This window comes from Bubalus bubalis, chromosome 11, assembly GCF_019923935.1.
Source record: "Bubalus bubalis isolate 160015118507 breed Murrah chromosome 11, NDDB_SH_1, whole genome shotgun sequence".
Classification (NCBI taxonomy): Eukaryota; Metazoa; Chordata; class Mammalia; order Artiodactyla; family Bovidae; genus Bubalus; species Bubalus bubalis.
In genome coordinates this window covers 22,092,239-22,118,892 of record NC_059167.1, presented here as the reverse complement: position 1 = coordinate 22,118,892, position 26,654 = coordinate 22,092,239, and the positions used below count along the sequence as shown (strand labels likewise).

Here is a 26,654-nt window from a genome sequence, read left to right as displayed (position 1 = left end):
AATGCAGTTGAGAAGTCATCCTGTTGTTTGGTGCATCAGTGGTTTATACCTGCTCCAATATTGTTGCCTGGAGAAGTCCATGGACAAAGGAGCCTTGTGGGCTACAGTCCATGGGGTCACAAAGAGTCGGACATGACTGAGTGACTAATACCCACACCCCGTAATGTGTGAGAGTTCCAGTTGACTCCCTTCCAAACATTTTCGTTGTCTCTTTTGTTTTAGTTTTTTATTTTAATCACCCAAATAGACGGGTAGTGGTGTCTCTGTGTGTATGTCTGTGTGTTTTGATTGATTTGACTGTGTTGAGTCTTAGTTGTAGCATGAGGGATCTTCCATCTTTGTTGCAGTGTGTGGGATCTTGTTCCATCAAACCTGGGCCCCCTGCATTGGGAGCGTAGAGTCTTAGCCACTGGACCACCAGGGAAGTCCTTTCCGCTCTTCCCGTTATTGTCGTTCAAACCAACTTTTCTCCAAACTTTGAGAAAGGAATTTGTGTACATGTAACTACAGCCTATGGTTTAGTTCTTCTGTGGACCTTATAATTATGATAATAAGCAGGTATTTTTTCAGAGCTTGGTATACCATGTTAGCTAAGTACTCTGACACTTTAATAAGCAGTATTAAATACAAATTAATGTGAAAAGGAACTTCTCACATACTCTTCTACAATTTTAGCTCTAAAATCACTGGACTTAGATGATTATCTGTGTTCATGTGAGGAAACAGTCTTTCTGTAGAAACAGAAGTTTTGAAAGCATAGTTTACTGAGTACTGCAGTACTTGTTTACTATGGATGGAGCTAATGTTTGAAACCACCAAAATTGTTTTAAAGTAGAGGGTTAAATCTGCTATTACATTAACATTTATCCTATCCTCCATTAATAAAAATGGAGCTCTTTAAGGCTCTTATTATACTTTACTTTCAGGATTCTGAAATTGTTTTATTGTTGAGTACTGTATCTGACCAGATATTCACTCCAGATGTTTCACATGTTCATGTAAATCTCCTGAATTAATTCCATTTAATATACAACTATGTTCCTGAACATTTAGTGAGCACTTAACCACAATACCAGGTATTGTGTGAATATATTGCCTAATCATTCACAACAACCCTCTAAGGTAGATACGGCTTTAGAGATGAGACTTTTGAGCCCCTGAGAGGTTAAATAATTTGCCCAAGGAACTCAGCCAGTAAGTGTCAGGACCAGGATTTGAACACAGGCTGCCTTACTCCGTCTGAAGTCTACACTTTTAATGACACTCTGCTATGTGGTGAACATTGTAAGGAATTTCATATCACCAAAACACTGTTTATCTGCTAAAGAAATGTAAGTTTCCTACCTTATAATGAGATTTTTGTTTTCTTTCAGAAATAGTGGTATTTTGATTAAAAAAAAAAGATTCATTAACATCCCTTTAAAACATTAGTTTTATTCATTTGACTATAGTCAGTTTTCTCTTTTACATGATAAACAGATAGTAAGTAAAAGCTACTCTACCCTGTTGGGCTTCCCTGGTGGCTCAGACCATAAAGAATCTGCCTGCAGTGCGGGAGACCCAGATTCAGTCCCTGGGTCGGAAGAGCCCCTGGAGAAGGAAATGGCCACCCTCTCCAGTATTCTTGCCTGAAGAATTCCATGGACAGAAGAGCCTGGCAGGCTACAGTCTATGGGGTCGCAAAGAGGCAGATGCCACTGAGCGACTAACACTTTGACTATTACTGAAAACACATCAAGTGTAAAGAACTGTCTGTCTTTGCCCAGAAAAAAAAAAGTATATAATAAAAATCTGTAAAGGTTATAAGATATAAGTAGAAGGTAAGAAATTTAAAATAATCAGTACAGGCCGAAAATACAAACATCAAAACGGGGGGTCACCCTTCCCCACAAAGAAACAGATTACCTGAAGGTTTGATTCTTAGAATACTTTGTCCTTTGTAAATGTTAATCTGAAGGAGTTCTAGTGAATGTCTTCAAAGGGTAAATTGATTCTATTATATTTATCAATAATTTAACATATGTGTCTGTAACATCAGTTCAGTTCAGTTCAGTCGCTCAGTTGTGTCCCGACTCTTTGCGACCCCATGAATTGTAGCACGCCAGGCCTCCCTGTCTATCACCAACTCCCAGAGTTCACCCAAACTCATGTCCATTGAGTTGGTGATGCCATCCAGCCATCTCATCCTCTGTCCCCAATCCCTCCCAGCATCAGAGTCTTTTCCAGTGAGTCAACTCTTGGCATGAGGTGGCCAAAGTACTGGAGTTTCAGCTTTAGCATCATTCCTTCCAGAGAACACCGTAACATAGGAAGGCTGTATACCATACTGGTGGAGCTTATTGGAAGGATTCCTGTATGAATATCTAGGGAGAGAATTAAGCCCATAATGATTTGCTGAACACTCTGTTAGTGGCATGAGAAATATATGTCTGATGAGCAATATCCAGTGATAATACTGGGTGTATATACTTTGCAGTGGGGAATGTGACATGGAACATGTCTCAGTTATTCATTACCAGCCAGTGCCCTGTGTGAAATAGACACAACAGTAACAACCTGAAAGTTCTTTCAAGAATGAGTAACATATGTACACAAATTTTAATTAAATAGCTGGGTGTTAAAATTTTTTATTTTATTTTAGTATAGTTAATGTACAGTGGGGTATTCATTTCTACTGTATAGCAAAGTGACTCAGTTGTACATATGTATATTATTTTTCATATTCTTTTCCATTATGGTTTATCACAGGATATAGACTATATAGTTCCCTGTGCTATGCAGTAGGCCCTCGTTGTTTCTCCATTCTATCATAGTTTGCATCTAATAATCCCAAACTCCCAGTCCATCCCTCCCCAACCCTTCTGCCCTTGGCAATGAAAAGTCTTCTCTATGTGTGTGAGTCTGTTTCTGTTTCATAGATAAGTTCATTTGTGTCATATTTTAAATTCCACATGGAAGTGATGTCACATGGCATTTGTCTTTCTCTTTCTGATTCTCTTCACTTAGTATAGTCTCTAGGTCCATCCATCTTGCTGCAAATGGCATTATTTCACTCTTTTGTATGGCTGAGTAGTGTTCCATTGTATATATGCACCACATCTTGTTTATCCATTCATCTGTCAGTGGCCATTTATGTTGTTTCCATATCTTGGCTATTGTAAATAGTAAATAGCTGGTTTTTGAGATCTCAGGTTTTGCTGGGTTGAGTTTCATGTCCTCCAGTAGAAAGGGTGGATGTGTTAATATTGAATATCCAGATCCCATTACTAAAGTGTTAATGTACTAACAAGTCATGGGATTATCACTCACTTTAAAAAGCTTTTTTGTTTTGTTTTGGCTAATGCTTGCAAATAAAACCAATAATGCCTACCATTCATTGTATATAATCCAGTAAATATTTTATGTTTTTATATATAAAATTAAATTCCACTTAATTATAAGTATTCAGATCTTGTATGGAAAGCTTCAATCAACAGCACACTTGTTTCAAGTTTTATATATGTATGTGTGTGTGTGTGTGTGTGTGTGTGTGTGTGTATATAAAATAATGTTCCCCACATTTATTTGCCACAGTTTTATTTATACATAAAATTAAGTGTTAACTCTTTCAAAGTTGTAACATAGGAACAAAGGAAAGTAACAAAGTCGTAACAAAGGAAATTATATACTTATATCAGTGAATGCTCAAAAAATGTTAGAACTCTTTCTTTAATTTACTTCCAGAGTATGAGTTGAAAATCATCAGTGGCAGCAGAGTTTTCCTTGAAAGCAGTTTAGGTTTGGAGAAATACAGTTTATTCAATGCCAATCTGTTTAATAACATAGCTGACCCATTTATTCAGTATTATTTTAGATCAGAAGCTGGTATATTAGAAAGTAGGAGTTTTATTGTGACTCATAAACTTGACTCCAAAGGCTATGCCAAGAGTTCCAAAATGATTTCGATAAAGAAAGCATTGTTAGGATAAGATATAGAAGGTTCTTATACTCATCTAAATTGAAAAATTCTGATATAGGTGTACCTTATTATTAAGGGATGTGAAAGTTGGACCATAAAAAGGCTGAGTGCTGAAGAATTGATGCTTTTGAATTGTGGTGCTGGAGAAGACTCTTGAGAGTCCCTTGGACTGCAAGGAGATCAAACCAGTCAGGCCTAAAGGAAATCAACCCTGAATATTCATTGGAAAGACTGATAACTAAAGTTGAAGCTCCAGTACTTTGGCCACCTGATGCGAAGAACCGACTTATTGGAAAAGACCCTGATGATGGGAAAGACAAGGCAAAAGGAGAAGAGGGCGGCTGAAGATGAGGTGGTTAGATGGCATCACTGACTCAATGCACATGAACTTTAACAAACTCCAGGAGATAGTGAGGACAGGAAAGCCTGGCATGTTGCAGTCCAAGGGTTGCAAAGAGTCAGACACGACTTAGCGCCTAAACAACAGTGAAGGGAAATAATGTTGATCATCCTTTGAAAGTTGTAATTGGCTTGACATTTAGTTTCAGAGCTATGGATACCCCAAAAGTAATTGTCTTTAAAAATTATTATACAGCTGTTCACAAATAATAGTATGACTAACACCCTTTAATGAGGTGTTAACCCACCTTTGTACCTCAGCTCACTTTAGCATAATCTTTCACCTAATTTAGCACATACATCTGTTACCTATTAAGTCTGGATTTATAAAGAAGCATGTGCATAATTATCTTGAGAGTGAAAGTTTCTCAGTCACGTCCAATTCTTTGCAACCCCATGGACTGTATGTCGCCCACCAGGCTTCTCTGTCCATGGAATTTTCCAGGCAAGAATACTGGAGTGCGTAGCCATTTCTTTCTTCAAGGGCAACCCAGGGTTCAAACCTGTATCTCCTGCATTGCAGGCAGATTCTTTACCATCTGAGCCACCAGGGAAGCCATTCTAAAATACAAGACTAAAAGATTGTATTTTATTTCCATTGTAAAAAATCTTTTTGCATTGGAAGGAATTAATTGCCTAGCTTTTGAAATGAAATGTCACATTAAAAAATTACAGAAGTGTGAAGGCCATTTTTTTTCTTGCCTTCAAAATCTATTTGTTGAGTATATACTCAATTTATGGCCTTATATTGATTGTTAGAGTTCATAGATCTGCAATATAGCTTCTGCCTTCAAGAATTCACAGCCGATGGAAAATGAATAAATTAACAGTCAGTGACAGCAGGGGTTGGTAGACTTTTTCTAGAAGGGCCAAATAGTAAATATTTTAGGCTTTGTGGGCCATATGGTTTCTGTTGCAGTTACTCAGCTCTGCTGTCATAGCACGAGAGCAGCTATAGACAATCTGTGAACAAATGAGCATGGCTGCATTCCAGTGCAAATTTTATTTACAAAACTAGACATGAACCCTTGTCCTGTAGTTTGTTGCTGTCTGAATTGTAGTATAGTGATATAAAACTTATGGTTGACACACACCAGTCTGCTGGATATGCGTGAGCAGAAGAGGACACAGAAAATGTCAAGGAGAAAGGAACTTACAGGCTGAGTCTTGAAAGACAGGCTGTTATCCAGGAGAAGCAGCATGGAAGGCCCATGGATTCATGAACTACAGAGACTAAACAAAGGCAGAGATGAGAGCTCATTTTGTTAAATATTTAGGGGGACCTTTTAAAAAGGTAATCATTCAAACCCTTTCCAATAGCATCTTTCTAAGTAGTATTGAAAATTGTAGGTACCAAAATTCTATGACTTACTTCACATGTGTAGTTTCTTTACATTTATAAATATGAAGAATTGGTTTTGTATATTAAAATGGAAGCATACCAAAAATTGCCTTGTCTTTAGAGAAAGTCAAGTGTGTTACTTTGTTTATTTATTTTCCTTCTCAAGACCATGCTAATTATTTGGCAGTGTATAATAGTTCATTGATTTTTCACAAACCAAACACCCTTGTGTTACCATGAGGCCACAGTTTAATTGTCCAACACTACCAATCAAAATTCTTAGACTGCTTCTCTCATAAACTTAATTATTTTTCATCTCTGAGCTTTCAGTCAGTTCTCTGGCTTAAAATCCTTATTGCTAACAATAATTTTGCTTGTGTGAAGAACAGCGTGGGCATACTATGTCTGCCCACCTTTTCCTCCTAGACCTGTCTAGAGTTCGATTCTCTTTAATTGATCACTGCAGTGTAGGCTTCTAATTTCCAGGAAATGCCTCTTATTCCAAAATCATCTATTTCTTCACCTGAAAGTCTCTCTTTACCTCTAGCAGTGCTTCCAAATTGAATGTAGCAACTCAGTGGATCTTGGGATAAATTTAGTAAGTTGGGCTTGTGACTGGCATTTAAGAGGAGCACAAGGGAGGGACAAAGAGAAGGAAATTTTTTTGTGTTGTAACCACTGTAAAGTTGCAAAGAGTCGTACAACAACATCAGATAAAAACAAAACAAGGCTGTCTCCTCTCAACCACTTGTACTTAACATTGTACTTGGAGTCCTAGCCAGATGCTAGTTTGCAATAAGGGCAGAAACAGAAAGATAAGGCATAAAGATTGGCAAGAAGTAAAACTATCTATTTGCAGATGACATGATCACCTATGGTAAAATGGTTAAAATTTTGAAACCTCATAGTATCAAATGTTGACAATGGTATGGAGCAACTAGTACTTTCAGACATTGCTATTGGATATGTAAACTGGAACAACCACTTTGGAAAACAATTTGAGAGTTTTATCTTATGTTGTTATGTTTAGTCACTTCAGTCGTGTCCGACTCTGTGACCCTATGGACTGTAGCCCGCCAGGCTCCTCTGTCCGTGGAATTTTCCAGGAAAGAATACTGGAATGGGCTGCCATCTCCTCCTCCAGGGGATCTTCCCGAACCAGGGATCAAACCCGTGTCTCTTAAGTCTCCTGCATTGGCAGGTGGGCTCTTTACCACTAGCACCACCTGGGAAGCCCATTTTCTTTTATAAACATACATATACCCAAAAGTTCTGATCCTAGGTATTTACCCAAGGGAAAAGAAAATTTGCATCCACAGAAAGATTTCTATCTGGACTTCTCTGGTGGTCCATTGGTTAAGCATCCACCTGCCAAGGCAAGGGACATGGGTTTGATCCCTGGTCTGGGAAGACGCCACATGCTGCAGGGCAGCTAAGCCCGTATGCCATAGCTACTGAGCCCGCGCTCTAGAGCCCATGCACCATAACTACTGAAGCCCGGGTACCTTGATTCACAACAAGAGAAGCCCCTGCACCACAGCTAGAGAGAGACCCCTGCTTGCTGCTACTAGAGAAAGCCCACTGCAGCAGAGAAGACCCAGAGCAGCCTAAAAATAATACAAGTACCTTTCTTAAAAAAGAGAAAGACTTGTACCTGAATGCTCGTAGCGACTTTATAATGGACCAGTGTTGGAAATTACCTAAATGTCCATCAATAGCTGAATGGGTAAATAAGTTGTGATATGTCTATACAGTGGGACATTATTCGGCAAACAGGAGGACCAAACTACAGATACATGCAAAGCTTAGATAAATCTCAAAATATTTTGCTGATCAAAAGAGTCCTTATGCAAAAGAATACATATTGCATGACTCCATTTATATGAAATCCTAGAACAGGGAAAACTCAGGGGACAAAAGCACATTCAGCACTTGCTTGGGACCAGGACTGACATATTGACTCCAGGGGAGCACAGGAGAACTGTTCTGGTATTTTTGAGAACTGTTCCAAAACTTGAACTTGGTGGTAGTTTAACTAGAGTTTTTACATTTGTGAATTAAATAAATTCACACACCTCAATAAAGTGTGCTTTAAAAAAAGACTGAGACATTTAAAAGCAAATTTTAAAAAAAGCAAACAATGAAATCACTATTCAGAAAAAAATCTTAAGGCTAAAAAATTACTTTGGGAAGATGAAAAAGTTCTGGAGATGGATAATGGTTGTAGAACAATGTGTCTACTTAAAGCCACAGAATCATATGATTAAAAATGGTTAAAATGATAAGTAAATTTTATGTAATGTATATTTACATTTTTTAAAATGGTTAAAAGAAAAAGCTATGTAAACAAAAAATCTTTAAAGAATTAGAAAAATATATTTTTGTTATCTTAAGATGATTTGTGCTTCTCAATAATGACTTTTAAAGAATTAGCTAAGCTAAGTCAAGTCACTTCAGTCGTGTCTGACTCTGTGCGACCCCATAGACAGTAGCCCACCAGTCTCCCCCGTCCCTGGGATTCTCCAGGCAAGAACACTGGAGTGGGTTGCCATTTCCTTCTCCAATGCATGAAAGTGAAAGTGAAGTCGCTCAGTCATGTCTGACTCTTAGCGATCCCATGGACTGCAGCCCACCAGGCTCCTCTGTCCAAGGGATTTTCCAGGCAAGAGTACTGGAATGGGGTGCCATTGCCTTCTCCTTTAAAGAATTAAGGCAGGGTCTAAAATATTACAGCAGGCTTCTGTGATTTCTTTAGTCAAAGGTTAAATGCTTAATCTAATTATAAATGATAAATATGTTTAGTATTTTGGCCTGTATTTATAAAACCAGCAAAGATAAGAATTCTTGAAGCGTTCATGCTTTGAGTGTCAGATATTTGAGTATAAACTAGTGGTATTAATATTGCCTAGCCAGGTGTCATTTCCTGTAATTCAGAGTATCCCAACAATTGTATTTTTAGAACTGAGTTTAGACTGAAGGAAATGTCTCGTTTAAACTGCTCTGCCCTTTGGTTTCTAACTGGTGATTGTCCCCTGATATTTTTTAAAGCTTAAGCATTTTATACTCAGTTTGCTCTTTATTCGCAATTTTTGTATCAACCTAAGAGTTGACTCATTGGAAAAGACTGATGCTGGGAGGGATTGGGGGCAGGAGGAGAAGGGGACGACAGAGGATGAGATGGCTGGATGGCATCACTGACTCTATGGACATGAGTTTGGGTGAACTCCGGGAGTTGGTGATGGACAGGGAGGCCTGGCATGCTGCAATTCACGGGGTCGCAAAGAGTCGGACACAACTGGGCAACTGAACTGAACTGAATTGAAGTATAAAAATAGATGAATTGTTTTCATTGTTATTGTTCTTCATTTGCCTGTTTTCATCAGAATAAATCTTTCCGTGGTTTCTGGTGAGACTGGTGTGAATCTCTATAGACAGAAGGGGGGATTGGAAGATGATATCCCTTGGGAAAATGACTGCTTTCTTGCATGGTGATTTGCTTCCAGTTCCTAGGTTTCGAGAATAATAGGCAGTTTAAAACTCTGCCTGCCAAAAGCAGAAGAGCTTTGGGAATTTTTTCATCATGAACTTTAAGGGAGTTTATGACTTGCTAGATTACAGTATAGGAAGTGAATGTCTTTGCAGGAAAATCTGTAGAGCTCAAAGTACAAAAGAACAGAAGCCTCTACATAAGATGCTTTAAGGGAGTAAACATGTTATCTCTTTATGGTTCATTCTGCTCTAGGGAAGCACCACCAAGCGAGTCAAACACAGAACGTGATTGCATCAGACAAAGTAGCGGTAATACCGGTTGCCCATGAACATGAGCACAGCCATGATCACACACAGCTGCATGCCTACATCGGCGTTTCCCTCGTACTGGGCTTTGTTTTCATGTTGTTGGTGGACCAGATTGGCAGCTCCCATGTGCATTCTACTGACGGTAAGTGGCCCCAAGGTTTTCTGGGCAGTCCAAAAAATTTGCATTTTAGGTGATCATAAATGATTGAATGATTCAGTATGTATCAGTGGCCATATTTAGTACTAAAACTCTTGTCTTAGGTTCTGGTGAACATGTTATTCATTTGAGGAAGCTAGAGGGTTGTGACATGTGACACAAGAGAGTGTTTATTGGGTTACTACCCTGGTTATCTTAAAGCTGTTTCATTTGATGGAGGTCTAGGACAGAAGTTCTTAACCCTTTTTGTGCCATGGAGCCTTTTAAGCAGTCTAAAGCCTGTGGACCTTTCATTGGGATAAATAATGTTTTTAAATGCATAAAGCATAGTACATAGGACTACAGAGAAAATCAATTTTATTGAAATATAGTTACTAAAACATTAAAAACAAGTTTGTGATATAGGATGTCTTCTTTATCAATGTATTAAATACTGATATAATATATTTAAATTATAAGCAAGTTAGAGTTAAATTTAATTGTTTAGGACATTAGTATAATAGCTATTGTTGAATAGCTTGACTAAGAACATTAAATTCTGAGATGGGCTTTAACAGACAACAGATTGTCAAGTTGAACATCCAGTTGATTTGGGTTTTTGTTTTGATGGTTATTAGTGTATAAAAGCCTGATTCACAAAGATACTTTATTACTGATACACTTAAACACATTTGTAGCTTGCTTTCCCGGGAAAGTTAACTTCTTTCAAGGACAACTAGAGTTCTCCAAGACTTTTAAAATCAATTCCAGTCATAGTAACTTTTTTGTCTTGAGATCAATGAATTCATCTTTGGTTAAATCAACATCTTTGATATGGTTTATATTAAATAAAAAAGGATTCTGAGCCATGATACACCTTTGATACCATTGTGATACAAATAAATTTAAAAGGGTTATAATAGACATGAGAATTTATAGATATTTCTTTTCAAATAGAGAATTTTACAGATAGAAACTACTAGAAAACATAGATATCTTGGTCCTCAGTGAGAGATCCCATGACTTCTACTGTTTGGTGGCTGAATGACTGTTAGGTACAGAGTTGCCTCATAGCTACGTAGTTCCATCACGTGAGCATTTAGGACAGGAAGACTGTGAATCAAGCAGTGTGTCAGAACTTCGCAGTTGAGTTCAGTCGCTCATTCGTGTCCGACTCTTTTGTGACCCCATGAACTGCAGCACGCCAGGCTTCCCTGTCCATCACCAACTCCTGGAGCTTGCTCAAACTCATGTCCTTTGATCAGTGATGCCATCCAAACATCTTATCCTCTGTCATCTCCTCCTCCTGCCTTCAATCTTTCCCAGCTTCAGGGACTTTTCCAATGAGTCAGTTCTTCACATAAGGTGGCCAAAGTATTGGAGCTTCAGCTTCAGCATCAGTCCTTCCAATGAATATTCAGGACTGATTTCTTTTAGGATTGACTGGTTTGATCTCCTTGCAGTCCCAGGGACTCTCAAGAGTCTTCTCACAGTTCAAAAGCATTAATTCTTCCATGCTCAGCCTTCTCTATAGTCCAACTCTGACAACCATACATTACTATGGGAAAAATTATAGCTTTGACTAGACAGACCTTTGTTGGCAAAGTAACGTCTCTGCTTTTTAATATGCTATTTAGGTTTGTCATAGCTTTTCTTCTAAGGAGCAAGCATCTTTTAATTTCATGGCTGCAGTCACCATCTGCAGTGATTTTGGAGCCCAAGAAAATAAAGTCTGTCATGGTTTTCATTGTTTCCTCATCTATTTGCCATGAAGTGATGGGACCAGATGCCATGATCTTAGTTTTTTGAATGTTGAGTTTTAAGCCAGCTTTTTCACTCTCCTCTTTGACTTTCAAGAGACTCTAGTTCCCCTTCACTTTCTGCCATAAGAGTGGTGTCATCTGCATTCTGTAAGCAATACTTCTGTAAGCCCTTAATTTAAAGTAGTGATGCGTGAAAGTGATAATAAGAAGGTATCTTAGGATGACTGTAAAATAATATAAAATTGTCTGAATTCTATTGGTAAAGGTAGTGCTAATATTACTTGTGGATTATTGTCTATATTTATGACAAAAGGAAATGCTAAAGTTCAGTTAAAGGTTAGTAAAAATAAAAATGCACTTTTTTTTTCAATTTAAGATCACAAGCACCCCCTGCATCATTCTCCCTGTGTTCTCCTATTAGACCCCAGGTTAACAATCCTTGATCTACCAAAAAAAAAACAAAAAAACAAAAAACTGTGGAAAAGCTGGCAAAAGACGTGAACAAATAGTTTATGAAAAGATGTAAAAATAGTTTTTAAATACATGAAAAGATGTCCCCTGCATTTAAAATAAGAAGAATGCAAATCAAAGTTCCACTGAGATGCCATTTCTCACCTGTCAGATAGTCACAAATTCAAAACCTTGACAACATATATTTATTCTGTTGGCAAAGCTGTGATGATATAGGCACTCTCATCTGTTGCTGTGGATGTTCCTAGTGGTACAGTCCCTGTGGAGGGGAGTTTACCTTTCAAGCCAGAAATCCCACTTCTAGGAATCTGCTCTGATAATTCAGCTCCAGTGTGAAGATGCATGCGCACAATAATCAATGTGGCATTGTTTGTCATTGTAAAACCACTTCGGTGTCCAGTCACACAGACTGACTGAGTGAAGTGTTGTGTGTCTGTGTAATTGAGTTCTCTGTAGCAATGAAATAAAATAAGGAATCCAATCTCTGTCAACCAACAGGAAGAAATTTCCAGGAAATATATTAAGTGAGGGGGAAAAAAATAAATTACCATCTGTCATATATTTGTGTAAGAAAGAAGGAGAAACAAGGAAACATGTATATATTTGCTTATCTTTACAAAAAAGAAACATAAGGATCAGCTAGAAACCAAAGTTGATTACTTGTAGGAGTGAGGGCAGTTGTGGGATAGGGTAGAAGGGTTTTAAGAGAGGGCATGACACTTCCCTAGGCATGCCTTTTTGATACACTTTTAACTTTTGGAAATATGTTAATGTTTTCCATATTCAAAATATAAAATGAAGTCAGCAAGGGTCGGGGAGCCAGCTGAAACAGATAAACTATACATCAAATGAATAACACAATCACACTGAAAGTGATTTAAAAAAAATAAATTCAAGTAACTCATGAATGTAGTTATTTGGTGATATACCTTTAGTAGTGGGTAGAGTTGGGCAAGAAGTATAAACAATACTGAACTCTTTTTAGTAGGCTTTGTCTTTTCTAATGGTGTGGGCAAAAGCGTTCTGAAACTATTTCAGATATGTTACAAGGTTGAATAAATGAGTAGCTGTGCTGCTGTTGGTGAAACCAGAATCCTCACTGAGGAAGAAGGGACATGCAAACAGGGAATGAGGGAAGCAAGAAAGAACCCCTGCAGGGGTGGATTGGAACTGGGGCTATTGGAATCATGATTTCGAAAACTTGTATGTGTATGTGTACATATATACATGTGTGTTTACATATACATGGGTGTAAGTCATAGCTCTGTGTGTGTGTAGAGAGGGCCTAGAAGTTAAGACACCCCACTGGCAATGAGCATATCAGGGCACTTCAAAGAAAGGACTGATTCTAGGATGAGGCAGGGTAAGGATAAAATGAGCTTGAAATATCTAGTGCTCAAAATATATATGAAGAAAAAAGATGGGATCGTCACAGGATATAGGAACCAGCTTGAAGGGGCTTCCATTGGCCAGATCTCGGATAGTTTGTCCTCTGAGATGATTAAGAACAGCAATAAAGCATAAACCATTAAAAAAAAAATGAGAGTCAATGCGCACATCCACATCAGAGAAAAATAAAAGAGGGGAGGACATTTGCTTCCAGCAGAACGCTAAATACTGGTAAACATGAAAGCGGTTGGAATTGGACATTTTTGCAACCTTTCTAGTAAAAATTGGCTCAGGCCAGAATCGTCAATAAATGTTAGATCTAGGGGATATGTTTTGATTTGCTTATTAGTTGCAAAGGGGGAAAAAGTAACTAAATGAAGAAATCAGACAATACCTTGATCAGATGATCAATATTAATGTCACTGGTATTCTGCCTCAGTGTGTACAGAAAGTTCCTTTTAGATCATCCTCCCTGCAGGTGACTATAAACTTTAGACAGAGTTTTGAAAACCCACTGTCTGAAGACACTAGAGAATCACCTGAACAGGGCAAATTATGAAAGGGAGTCTACACTGGGAACCGATTTTTACAGCTTTTAGTTCCTATTTCTCCTTTTAGCAGTCAGTGCCTATGGGGTAGCCAACTGATAGAAGAGTCTTTCTGGCCTAAAGAGGACAGAGTTCAAGGTAACTACAGTCACTGCAGAGTGAGAGGAGAATCTTAGAAACGAGACAGACAGAGGAAGTCAGCCCTAAATTCTGTGTATAGAGTAGCCAAGTCTCTGGCTAAGCCCTGAACCATGCTTTCTTGGGCAGGCTCCAGGCAGGTCCGCTAAAGATGAAAGAACTAAACTGAGACTTAGGCAGCTGCCCAGAAGACAGAATTTGCAGTTTGAGCCAAATCAAGTTACTTTAAAGCAAAGCAAAAAAGAAATCAACATTCTTTGGAGGAATGTAATAGAATCCATAGTATCCACAAGATAACGTTTACAGTGTCCAATGTAGTCCAAAATTCACACCACCAGTGAGCAGCAGGTGTACATCCTGTGCGTCTGGATGTGATAGTCTGAGAAGCGTCACCTGGGTAGTATTCCATCCAAGAATGCTTTTTCTAAGGACACATCAGACAGATCCAAAAGTAAGGACCACTCTGTTAAAAAACAAAGGTGCAGGGATGGGAATGTAGTCTTCAGAGATATCAATGTCACAGAAGTCAAAGGCAGAGAAAATGTTTCAGATTAAAGGAGACTAAAGAGATAGTTGGAGAAGGCAATGGCACCCCACTCCAGTACTCTTGCCTGGAAAATCCCATGGACGGAGGAGCCTGGTAGGCTCCAGTGCATGGGGTCGCTAAGAGTCGGGCATGACTGAGCGACTTCACTTTCACTTTTCACTTTCATGCATTGGAGAAGGAAATGGCAACCCACTCCAGTATTCTTGCCTGGAGAATCCCAGGGACAGAGGAGCCTAGTGGGCTGCCGTCTGTGGGGTCGCACAGAGTCAGACACGACTGAAGCGACTTACAAGCAGCAGCAGCAGCAAAGAGATAGTTACAGCTAAGTGTAACATGCAGTCTTAGACTGGATTCTTCCTGGGAAAGGAAAAATGTTCTGAAAGTCATTCTTGGGCAATTGACATAAGTAAAATATGCAAGAGAGTAAAAAAAAATCTCAGTGGTATTTACTGAATTTGATAACTTTACTGTGATTATGTAAGAAAATATCCTTTCCCATCAGAAATACACACTGAAGGATCTAAAGATAAAGAGTTAACGAGTAGTATAAAGTGCAGTATACTCTTAAATGGTTCCAGGAAAGGAAATGTCTGTGTGTGGTGTGGAGAGAGAACAAGAGAGCCTAAGTACAGATGATAAGGCAAATATGGCAAAAGGTTGGACAGGGTGTTAAGAAATTGGTTTAACTGGACTGGACAGTGAGAAATACAATGTATCAGTTGATGTAGAGCTCAAGAACCTACTTAATAGAGCAGTTTGGATTGAATTTGAAAAGTAGCAGATTCTTAATGTGTTAACTGACCCCTCAAAAGAGTGGTGAGTTAGGAAGATGATTCTGACAAGGATGTGTCAGATGAATTTGGTTAGGGAGAGATGAGAGTAAGAGGAGACATCCAGATCTACTGCTAGTTTAGGGGTTGGAGAAGGGGTTGTTTGGGTTGATGAAAATTTAGGTTAGGATGGTGGCAGTAAAATGGAGAAAGGCAAATGTAACAGACGTTTTGATGTTGGAATAAAGATAAAGTTGCAGGAGGCTGAGGAAGGGGCAGGGGGAGGCAATGACAATGAGACTGGTCTAGAGAGAAGTGGCCAGAGGCCACAGAGCAGGCTCCTTGGAGATCTGGAGTGGCAAGGTGTGTGAGGCAGCTAGGGTGACCTCTTGTCCGTTCAGGGAAGGCTAGGTCAAATGAAGAGTTCCCATCTGCCCGTCTCTTCAGGACAGGAGAAATTTCTAAGTGTTTGAAGCAAAAGGAAAAAGACAATAGTAAGGAAGATAATAATAGTCTACTTAAAACAGCTTTCAAAGAATTCTTCCACCTCCAGGTGAACGTTCTACTAGTTTCTGTTTCCCGTTGCTTCACGGCTGACTCGCCTGTTTTTTACTTCAGATCCAGAAACCGCAAGGCCCAGCAATTCCAAAATCACCACCACGCTGGGTCTGGTCGTCCATGCTGCAGGTAGGTTCAGATTGCAGTGGAACCCCTTTCTTTTCTGTCAAACAGGTACCATCCACAGGAAATACTCTTGGGCTGACCTTTTGGAGAAGGGGTTGTTTAATGAAGTCCTCCAACAGAAGCATGAACCCCAGTGTACGCAGTGTCAGGGGATTGTAAGCTAAGAATGGTTTTTATATTTCTTATCAGATGAAAACGAATAATTCATGGCACATGAAAATTACATGAAATTCAAATCTCATTGTCCATAAGTGAAGTTATATTGGAATACAGCCATGGCCACTTGTTTACATATAATCTGTGGCTACTTTCACACAACAATGGTAGAGTTGAGTAGTTGCAAGAGACCAAATGGCTCGCAAAGGCTAAAATATTTCCTATCTGGCCCTTTAAGAGAAGTTTGCTGACCTTTTCCCTAGGACCTCATCTCGCACACTTCTGTACTGAATAGCCCTGCTGCCTGTTATGTACCCAGAATGCCAGTTGAGGCAGGGGTGGGCTGTAGGGCGTCAGAAGTCTCAGCCATGCTGACTGGGAGCACCTTTGAATCATAACCACAACCAGTCCCAGTTGTAGGGGTCTGTAAGTGACAAAAGCACGTGCAAGGTGACACCCTGTTATCTGGACTTTATAGTAATGCATGCTTTTCGAACAAAAAATTCATGCATTCAGCCAGTGCTTACTCATTACATATAAATCATCTATGCCAAGTTGTGGTGTCTTTGTTTTTTCACCTGCAAGATGCAGAGATGCTTCCTTTGAAATTTCTTGTTTTTTCTATTATTGCAGTTTAACTGATTAGTCAGTAGATTTTTGAATGTCATACTTTTTCAACAATAGCAACAGTAACTGGCATATTAAATATCAAATAGCACCTGTGCTAAGCTCCTCGCATGTTACCTCATGAAAACCTTGAGAATATGTACTTTATTGAACCCATTTTAGAAATGAGAAGCCTAAGGTTCAGAAAGCTTAAGTAACCTTCTCAGAGCCTGGTCCAGCTCTATCTAACTCTGAAGCCCACACACTCACCCACCACACTATTATAGTTGTTATTTATAGTGTTTTATGTTTCATTTTTTCCAAATTCAGCTGATGGTGTTGCTTTGGGAGCAGCAGCTTCTACTTCACAAACTAGTGTCCAGTTAATTGTGTTTGTGGCAATAATGCTACATAAGGTAAGCAAAATTTTGGTGTAAGATTTGTTATGGACTGCACCTGTAATTATAATTTTCTCTTTGGTCTTTGTGTTTTTCTGGAATGCAAATGTTTTTGTGGTTATTTTCTTAACTGCTGTTCACCTTAGAGAATTGAATAAATCTGTTTAAAACTGGGTCTTTTGCTACCATTTTCTTAAACTTGTAAGTTGAAGAGATTTTATTTTTTTATGGCATATACACAAACTGTTAAGTCCTCTACAGATTTCTGTATTTCATGGTAATTTTTATTCATAAATATTTTTCCTTTCTTATACTTAACTATTTCACATAGACTCACACACACACAAATGGGACATTTTCTAGCTTAGAACATTAATTCTTAAAAGGCAGAGCCCAGACTTAGTGTTTGTTATACTTGGTTTTCTTGTATGATAATAATTGAGTCAGATGACATGTACTTCATCATGTAGAAGCAATCCACATTTCTAGACTAATAAGGGATAGTTTTTCTTTTCCAGGCACCAGCTGCTTTTGGGTTAGTTTCCTTCTTAATGCATGCGGGCCTCGAGCGGAATCGAATCAGAAAGCACTTACTCGTCTTTGCACTGGCAGCACCGGTTATGTCCATGGTGACATACTTAGGGCTAAGTAAGGTAAGTCTGACTCAAGCTTGTCTGGACAAGTATCTAACTCCCTGTGATCTACCAAAACTTATGGTCTCTTATGTTGAGTTTTCAATTAAATTACTGCCTCAAGCTAAAAAGAAAATTCAACTTAGAAGCCTGTACTGTACAAAGTGTACATCTTAATTCCAAGTCAATCCTCTTCATACATTTAGAACATTTTCTTATTCATTTAATTAGAAAACTTCTTTCCCATCAGTTCCAAAAATATTTGCACAAATACGTGATCTTTAAAATAATCCAATTTAAAGCTCATCAGACATGCTGGTTATATTTAACTGGTACGTAATAAGCCACAACAGTATGGATTTAATGTTTCAGTGAGCACAGGAAGTGTGAGTAACAAGCTTGCAGCAGCTTTAAGAGCAGTAGGGAATGAGCAGAGATCTCTATATTCAGCTAAGACTGGGATTCTTCTCCTCGCGGCTCTCATATCACTGCATATCAAGTCCCCAGGTCTTTGTTGTTACACTGATCGCACCTCCAGTCCTGGAGTGGCGTGTGGCGTTTGTCACATCAGACCCCAGGCATTCTACTCTGTTGCTCCAGTTAGACCTTCCCGTGCCTTATTATTCTGTCCACTAGGGCTGCAGTTCTTACCAACAACCCTTCCCGTTTTACTTAAATATCAATTGGCAGGCGACAGAGGAAAATCTTAGAACCAAACCAACTTAGGGCTTTCCCCCACACTCTCTGAAGATCACTGATTCTTTTGAGTGTTATTCAGTTCGTATTTGATATAGAAAAGCTTACATTGAAAGGAACATGAGAAATGAAATGGTTAAAGAATGGTTAAGTTCTTGTCAGTCAAGGCTTAGCTGATCTGGATTGCTAACACCTCATTGTTCACCTGAAGAGCTCTATCTTCTTTTAGTCAATGAGTAATAATACATAGTTCCCTTTTAAATATTATCCTGTTTATCACTTCACTGATCAATGTACGTTTCTAGAACTTTTGACAAAAAGATATGATAATTTTGGAGGCACAGAGTTACAGGTTACGTTTATGGCATGTTCTTAAATTTTCAGTTACTTGTCTTAGTCTCTAGGGCCACATTTTTAATTTTAAAAAAAGATGGAAATTAATTGTGTAAAGATTAGCTTTTGAGATATTTCTAGGCTTTGTGAGGGCAGGTACTACATCTCAGTTATCACTGTATCTCAGGCCCTGGCCTAGAGCCTGGTGCATATGGGAGGTTTGTTAATATTGGTAGAACAAATGAATGTATGAAATTTGATATCTGCATTAATGCTGTTGATTCCATCTTAATAATCTTGAAGTTTGTTTGTAAAAGTAATCCCAAGTGGCTCAGTGGGTAAAGAATCTGCCTGCAATTCAGGAGATGCAGGTTCGGTCCTTGGGTTGGGAAGATTCCTCTGGAGGAGGGCATGGCAACCCATTCCAGTATTCTTGTCTGAAGAAACCCATGGACCCAGGAACCTGGCAGGCTACAGTCCATAGGGTCACCAAGAGTCGGACGTGACTAAAGCGACTGAGCACGCATGCACACATGGCCAGTAGTCTTAAACCCTTATTTGGAAGCTTCCCATAAATAACAAAATTGTTCTGATCTCAAGGTGTCCCCACTTCCCAAATCACACCAGTTATGAATATTGGGTGCTTTTTTTATTATTATTCTTTCTGACTCTGCATGTTACTTGACTTAATTTTCTTCTCTCTCTCTCTCTCTTCACAGAGCAGTAAAGAAGCCCTTTCAGAGGTCAATGCCACTGGAGTGGCCATGCTTTTCTCTGCCGGGACCTTTCTTTATGTTGCCACAGTACATGTCCTCCCTGAGGTGGGCGGAATGGGGCACAGCCACAAACCCGACCCCGCTGGAGGGAGAGGCCTCAGCCGCCTGGAGGTGGCAGCCCTGGTTCTGGGTTGCCTCATCCCCCTCGTTCTGTCAATAGGACATCAGCATTAACTGGTGAGGGTCCAGCCTCAGTCCACGGCCATTCGCCATTCAGTGAGAACAGCCGGCACGTGACAGACGCTCACTTCCTCAGTCTCTCGTCTCGCCTTGCCCATCTCCACCTGTATTCCTAAAGAGTCCAGAGGGAGGTGAGAAGAAAACCTGGAGTAATGGAAAGCTTTCAAGTAGAAACAGCACACTGCGAAGGATATAGACATTCCGTTGTGTTGTCTTTTCAAGGGCCCTTGGCATTCTGAGTTTTGGTGTTTCCCTTAACCCTATTCTCAGGGAAGATGGAATTTAGTTTTAAGGAAAAGTGGAGAACTTCCTACTCATAATGAAATAATTATGAAAGTACAGTATTCTGTAATTAAGCTAAATCTCTTAGTTTAGAGGCTCTGCCACTTTATCCATTGATTTTTTAACATGGTTCTCACCGTGTAAGACTGGTGCTTTAGCATCTATGCCACTTGCCTTGAATGAAGGTCATGATGCCCATTGTGTTAGATGCTAAAGATAAGTAGTTCATTTGGGGCTAGAGTCGAGAAAATGATGGCAAGACACATTGAAAACTGACTTTACACTTGAGAGATTCGGTGAAGTGGGGACATCTGGGGAGACTGAAACACGCCCTTTAGCACGTGCCTCTTTGCAGAGAGCCTGCCTTCTATCAGATGGGGCAGCAGAGGTGGACTAGCTTTTAAAGAGGTGACGTGTTTTATAAAACATTTTTTTTCAAAGTCCTCTTGTTTGTAGTAGAGGAGCCAAGTTCTAGTAGGTTCAGACCAACCTAGGCTTCCCTTCTGACTGTTATAAGAACAGTCAGATCCCAAAGTATCTTTGGAAATTAAGGGGTGTTAAATTTTAAGTGAATTTGAACAGTTACTGACATCTTTGTAGTAACCTTTTTAGAAGAAAGATCACCAAAACCTACTTGTCCTTTTTTTGTCTCTTAAGTATTTATCTTGGTAGACCAGCAGTCCCTCTGGCAAAATACTCAGTGCCCCTTTGGGACTGCCAGGTCAGCATCACGCAAGCACCTGTAGTAGGGAAGAAAGTCAAGATATATCACAAATGGGAGGTGTTTGCCTGTTGATTTAAAGCTTATTAAAATCATGTCTTTTGTCTCTTCATCTTTTCTGTATTTTATTCCTAACTTTTCCCTCCAGCCCTTCCTCCCTACAATTTGCTGCTTTCTGCTGGTGGTGATGCTAATATTTGTGTGAGCTAAGTTCTCATCAGGACAGCCTCTTCTTGGAACTGTGATGATAAAGATAATATTGTTTCTGTCCTCTCTGCTCCTTTCAATGAAGTTACCTTTGTGTCAATTGCAGCTTTGTTAAGCCCTTAAAATGTCAACTTCCTCGTATGTGAGATGATACAATCACTGATATTCTGGTAATTTAAACAATTGAGATATTAAAAATAATAAGCAAACTAGGATAATTTGTCCATATTTGCCAAAAATCCCTGTAAACCTTGTGTTATCAAATAAGTGTATAATATTATATTGTTAATTTATTGTGATTTTCTGTACCATTTCAAAACACATTTCATAAAGTGGGAACCAAGACTATTTTTGTCAGGGCGTTGGATTTAGGAGTTTGTGAAACATTTTGTATAATGCATAGTCCAGCATGCCCAGGATTTCTGTATTTCCTTCCTAGATGTGTCACTGGGTCAGCAGCTGTGGAAAGAGAACTTGTGAGCCCTCTGCTGGCTAGACCAAAGTAGCGTAAACAGGATCTGGTTTTGGATAGTGGCTGGGAACCGTTGAGAACAGCATAAAAACCAACAGAAGGTGCAGCAGGAAAGTCTAGGTGACTTTCCTGCTAACAGCTGGGACTTCAGAGAGTCATGGGATTTCACTCAGTCCTTCAAAATGACATGGTTGCCTTGATTCTCCCTGGAAATGTACTTCGTTAAATAAATAGCTCATTTTAGTGTCTGGTCTGGTTTGAATAGTGGCACTTTTCTATCATATTGTTGTGCAATGATCAGAAATTTGTTCTGCTGGCCAAAGCCTCTTTCTGCAGTGCCTTGCCATCACACTTAAAAGTTGGGCTAGAATATCTTGCCGGGTAGGGCCTTGAACTCTGGCAAGGGCAGAACCATCTAACCTCCAAATTGGCTGTCCCCTCTGGACCCCACATTAACAAGCAAACCTTTCAAGGCCTATCAGCATTCAAGAGCTGTGGGCTGTCCAAGATTTTAAAACTGCTACCCCAGGAACCACTCATTTCCTTCCTGGTCAGCAGGCAGAAATAGCCATACTAATCTTACAGGGCTCAAACGCATCTCCAGGCAGCAGGGTACTGAGCGGCGTGGCAGGGGCCTCCTTCATTTGCAGGAGGCGGGGGAGAACTTAACTTATGTGGGCAGTGTCCCAGGAGAGGCCACACTGATGGTCACTTACGGGCACATTTCAGCTCCATTTTCCTCTTGTTTAAAACTGCCTCCTTAGATGTGGATGCCTTAATGCTCTCACGCGTTTGGAAACCTTGGCAATACTTCAGTCGCTGCTGTGATTACAGATGGAATTATTGGCTACCAAAGAGATGCAATTGATGAAAAGCATTGTCCTTCCTTCCTCATAACCAAAGTTAATTACAATTTGACTCCCTTTCCTCGGTACGGATAGACTTTCTTCAGATGTTGAGTGCTGTCTTAAATGGCAAATTAAGGTGAAAATTATACTCCTTCATTCCCTTCATTTGTTCGCCAGTGATTTGCTTTTGTCAGTTGCCATATCCCCAAAGCAGCCGTCTTCCAGGTCTGATGGCTTTCCTGTGCGTGCTGTTGCCGGATTTCAGTTCTTCAGGCGCATTCTGCCCTGGAGTGCAGAGTGTTGAAACACCACCAGAGGCTCTGTGTTCTCCCTTTCCCTCTTCACCTTTTTATTTCCCTATTCAAAACAGCCAAATCTGTTCCTATATTTTGTATCATTAGAAAAATGAGAGAAGTGGCTGTTTTGAGTGGTCAGTTCTTTGTAGAAAGAAGAAAGTGTAATGGTGTTTTTTACTGGCCTGCTTTTAAGTGTCACTGCCTGGTTTTTCCTCTTTTTCAAGGACTAGAACGAGGAGGACATGCCAGCCCCTCAGATACGTGGTAGCCAGGTACTGAACATGGGAACTGTGTGTATGTCAACAGCACAAGCCCCCAGAGCATGTTCCTGCCTTTGGGACCCCTGAGCCCCGTGGGAGACTGAGAAAGACCAGATTCATCCAGAACTGCTGTAGGGCACGGCGAGAACCCTCTAATAGTGTTCCACAGGGGTACCCTCCTTGCCTTACAGGATTTTTTGCTCAACACAGAATGGTCCACATTACCCAAAGAGCACTGTTTGAGATGCTGTGAAATTAAAACCAGTCACGTAGCCCCTTTGTACCTGAGACATCTAGATTCACCTGAGAAGACCTGAGGGAAATGTATGACTTGCATGAAAGGGCTCGACAAGCATTAGGAATTTTCTAGATATGCTCAGCCTAACACAAGGAGGTTGACTTTGATCTGTTTTCTCATAGCATCTTCTACTAAGTGGGAACTCTAATGGGATAACACTGCAGTCCCCCTGGTTTGGTAGCCTAAACGGTGATTTTAAATGTCCCCTTTTTCTGGATCCTTTGTAAACATGAAATCATTCCACGGATGGCTGCCTTATAATTTGTGTCTCTTTCCACTTTAATTGTGAATGGTTAAAAAAAATGTTTTTGCTGTTTTCTGATTTGTTTTATGATATTAAATTTTTATTAGTGCATACCATATGTGAGTGGTTCATTATTGATCCTCTCGGCAGTTTTTCCATTTGGTGACCGGACTGGACCCACATTTGAACATCAGAAAAGGTAATGAAATGGCTTGAGGGGCAGTGGAAAGATGTATCTCTATGAACCTCCTTTAGGGAAGGAAAGAAAGAAAGGCGGAAGGGAGATAAAGGACTCAGTATACCATCTTCCCCAGAGATAGCAACTTATTGACAATTTTTTTTCCTTTGCCTTTGCTGTCACCAAATATTATTTATGAAGGTACCTATCTAATCCCAGAAAAGAGATGCAGGCCAGTAGATCCCAGTCACAGTGGATGCATTTCAAATGGCACAGTTACTAATGTGAGTATGTAGACACTATGAACAGTGGGCCCTGGAAACATTTAAATGGAAGTGAAAATTATAAATTTGATAAATATTTTCTCCCTCTGTAGTACTGAAGCTTGGTTTTTAACATATACTGACAAGGGCCATATATAGCCATGTATCATTTAAATATATCACTTATCTGTTTATTCATTAGATTTCATTATTACTAATCCACTGTGTGCTGACTTTCTATGTGTATTGCATATGCTACAACTAGTTACAAAGGTTGTACCCAGTGTTAACATGTTTCCAGAAAACCTCTCCTCATGGATAAGAAAATAGGCCACAGGGACATGGTACTCATGATTCCCGCCATCTATCACCAAGTCATCCCTCCTTTGCCTTAAGCAGTGGGTTGTGAAATCTTCAAAAGCCAGCTTCAAAAGCCCTTTTATCCTATCACCCTGTGATCAAAATGTATGTATCTATGTGCCTGTATATGGGTACAGATGTATATATATATACAGGTTTAGTCAAAATAGCCAACAGTCATTATTCTGTTTAATTTCTAATTCTTAACAAGCTAGAGCTGTGTCATACGGTGTGGTTTGTAGGATGTAGGAAATAAACCAGCTTTGTGTCCCCCTGTTTGCCTCATGTCAGTGCCGCTCCTCCAACTCCCTCTCTCCTCCAGGTCTTGTTCTAGCGTGTTCTTTAGTTAGGCCAGGGCTTCCCTGATAGCTCAGTTGGTAAAGAATCCACCTGCAATGCAGGAGACCCCGATTCAATTCCTGGGTTGGGAAGATGCACCAGAGAAGGGAAAGGCTACCCACTCCAGTATTCTTGGGCTTCCCTTGTGGCTCAGCTGGTAAAGAATTCACCTGCAATGCAGCAGACCTGGGTTCAATTCCTGGTTGGGAAGATTCCCTGGAGAAGGGAAAGGCTGCCCACTCCAGTATTTTGATCTGGAGAATTCCATGGATGTGACCACTGTATTTAAAGTTGTAATCTGCTTATCAATGGTAAGAACCACTGGGGTAAGAAGCTGATCACCTTTTAATATATACTTTGTAATATATGTCTTTACTTTGTCCCTCTTCTCTGTTAAAATATAAGCTCCAGGAAGCTAGGTTCTCAAAAAAAAAAAATGTTAATCAGTCTGTTCTGAGGGGCCACTTTTTTCCTCATCTGTGCTCTCCCCTCCTTTCCTCCACTAGCTGCTGCCCTGACTCCCCGCAGGACCTACTGCTGGCCTTGCTATAGCTCAGGCTTTGTCTCACACTGAGGTGAGGGCTGTCAGGGCAGGAGACTGAGCAGACAGGTGCGAAATTGACCCAGTTCAGGTTACGAATCTAGTGCTAACATTAGTAAGGTGCTGTGTGACTAATTTAGGGATGGGAAAACCTGGATCCCATTTCTGGCTTAGCTACTGATTTCTATTGCAGTGATAGCTACTGCCCAGTTTCTATAAAATTTGGATGAGTGAAAGCATTTGTCCCTGTCTGGTTGCCTTATTCATAAAGGGATCCTGACAAATTCTGGAGCCATCAGAGGAGAGAGCACAGTGAAGAGGGGATGGGAAGCTGGGGCCCTGGAGACAGTGTGGAAGGCACGGGATTATTATGTCTGGAATGCTCTTGAGGGCGGAATTTGATAGCCATCACCAGATAACTTCAAGGGCTGTCAAGTGCAGGAGGGTACAGATACCATGTTCTCCCTAGGGTGGAACCAGAAGTGGAGCCCTGCCTCTCCACCAACCCACTGTTCACCCAGCGGGGTTAACAGCCCTTCCTACGGACCAGGCAATTCCCAGAGCTGAGCGTACAGAAGGGAATAAGGGTCTATTCCAGTCCTTAGTGAGCTTGTTGTCCAGTGAGGGGTTCAAATAAAACAACTGGCAATGAAGCCAATTATTATTATTGGGAGCCAGGAAGGCATAGAGAACATGTGGGGGCAAGAAACCCCGGGTGGGCTTCAGGGAGCGCGTCATAGGGAGATGACAGCTGCCCTGAGCTAAAAGGCTGGGCAGGACGAGCTCAAAGAGATGGGATAGGGAAGACCCACATGGACAGAGGCCCCGGGGCACAGGAAGAGGGACCCTGCCTCAGAGGTGCCACGGCTGGAGGGAGGAGGGGGAGGCGAGAGCTGGTGTGCTGGCTCCCTCGGTGGCTCCAAAGCTTCCAGATTGAAAATCCTACAGATAACCGAGCCCAGCCACGGTGCTTGTAATTCCTGCCTCCACTGCCGCCAGGGCCCCTCCCAGGTGCAGTCCTGGCTGCCCTCGCTCTGAGCCCTGTCACCACATGGTGCCTCGTGCAGGTGGGAGTGTGCAGTGTCCCGATCTCTGCGCTCTAGTGGCTCCCCTGGCACCTCAAGGTGGGGCTTGGTGACTATTTGCCTCCCCCATTCCAGGCTGGGGCCCAAGGACTCCCCTCATTCCACCTCTGAACATGGGTGTCAGTTCCATTCAGAGGACCTGACCCAGCCTGGGAGGGGTGCCCAATCTTCCTTCTACCCACCAGCTCTCCCTCCCCAACTCTCTCGTTTACCTAAGAGACCTGGCCTGGAAGTGCTGTACCCACCGTCTTCCTCTGTCACCACTGTCTCCCCAAAGCCTCCACCCTCCACCTCTCATTTCCTGCATGCCTCCAGCCTCTGTGTGAATTGGGTCTTCCCTGGGGCTGAGGGTGCGGTGGCGGTGGAAATGTGAGAATTCATAGAACCCGTGTTACATTCCCCTCTTCTCTCTCTGCCTTCACCCTTGTTCTATACTTTGAGAAACCAGAAAAGAATATGCTACTGGATCTAAAAGAAATAGTCCAAGGATAACGTGATGCTGACTTGGAAGGGCCCCTCTTGATACATGAAGCCATGAGC

The 26,654-nt window shown here is 40.6% G+C and overlaps 1 protein-coding gene across 2 annotated transcripts in view; it reads left to right on the top strand.

Moving 5' to 3' along the window:
- The window catches only part of SLC39A9 (solute carrier family 39 member 9), a 48,713-nt gene extending 25,249 nt beyond the window's left edge, over positions 1–23,464 (top strand). For both annotated transcript variants that reach the window (XM_025295296.3, XM_006056152.4), the window contains 5 exons: positions 9,442–9,639; positions 15,878–15,946; positions 17,036–17,121; positions 17,622–17,756; positions 19,484–23,464. In XM_025295296.3, coding sequence (XP_025151081.1) covers positions 9,591–9,639; positions 15,878–15,946; positions 17,036–17,121; positions 17,622–17,756; positions 19,484–19,714 — 570 coding nt within the window. In that variant the 5' untranslated portion in view covers positions 9,442–9,590 and the 3' untranslated portion in view covers positions 19,715–23,464. The remainder of the gene's footprint in view (positions 1–9,441; positions 9,640–15,877; positions 15,947–17,035; positions 17,122–17,621; positions 17,757–19,483) is intronic.
- Positions 23,465–26,654: the final 3,190 nt, after the last annotated feature.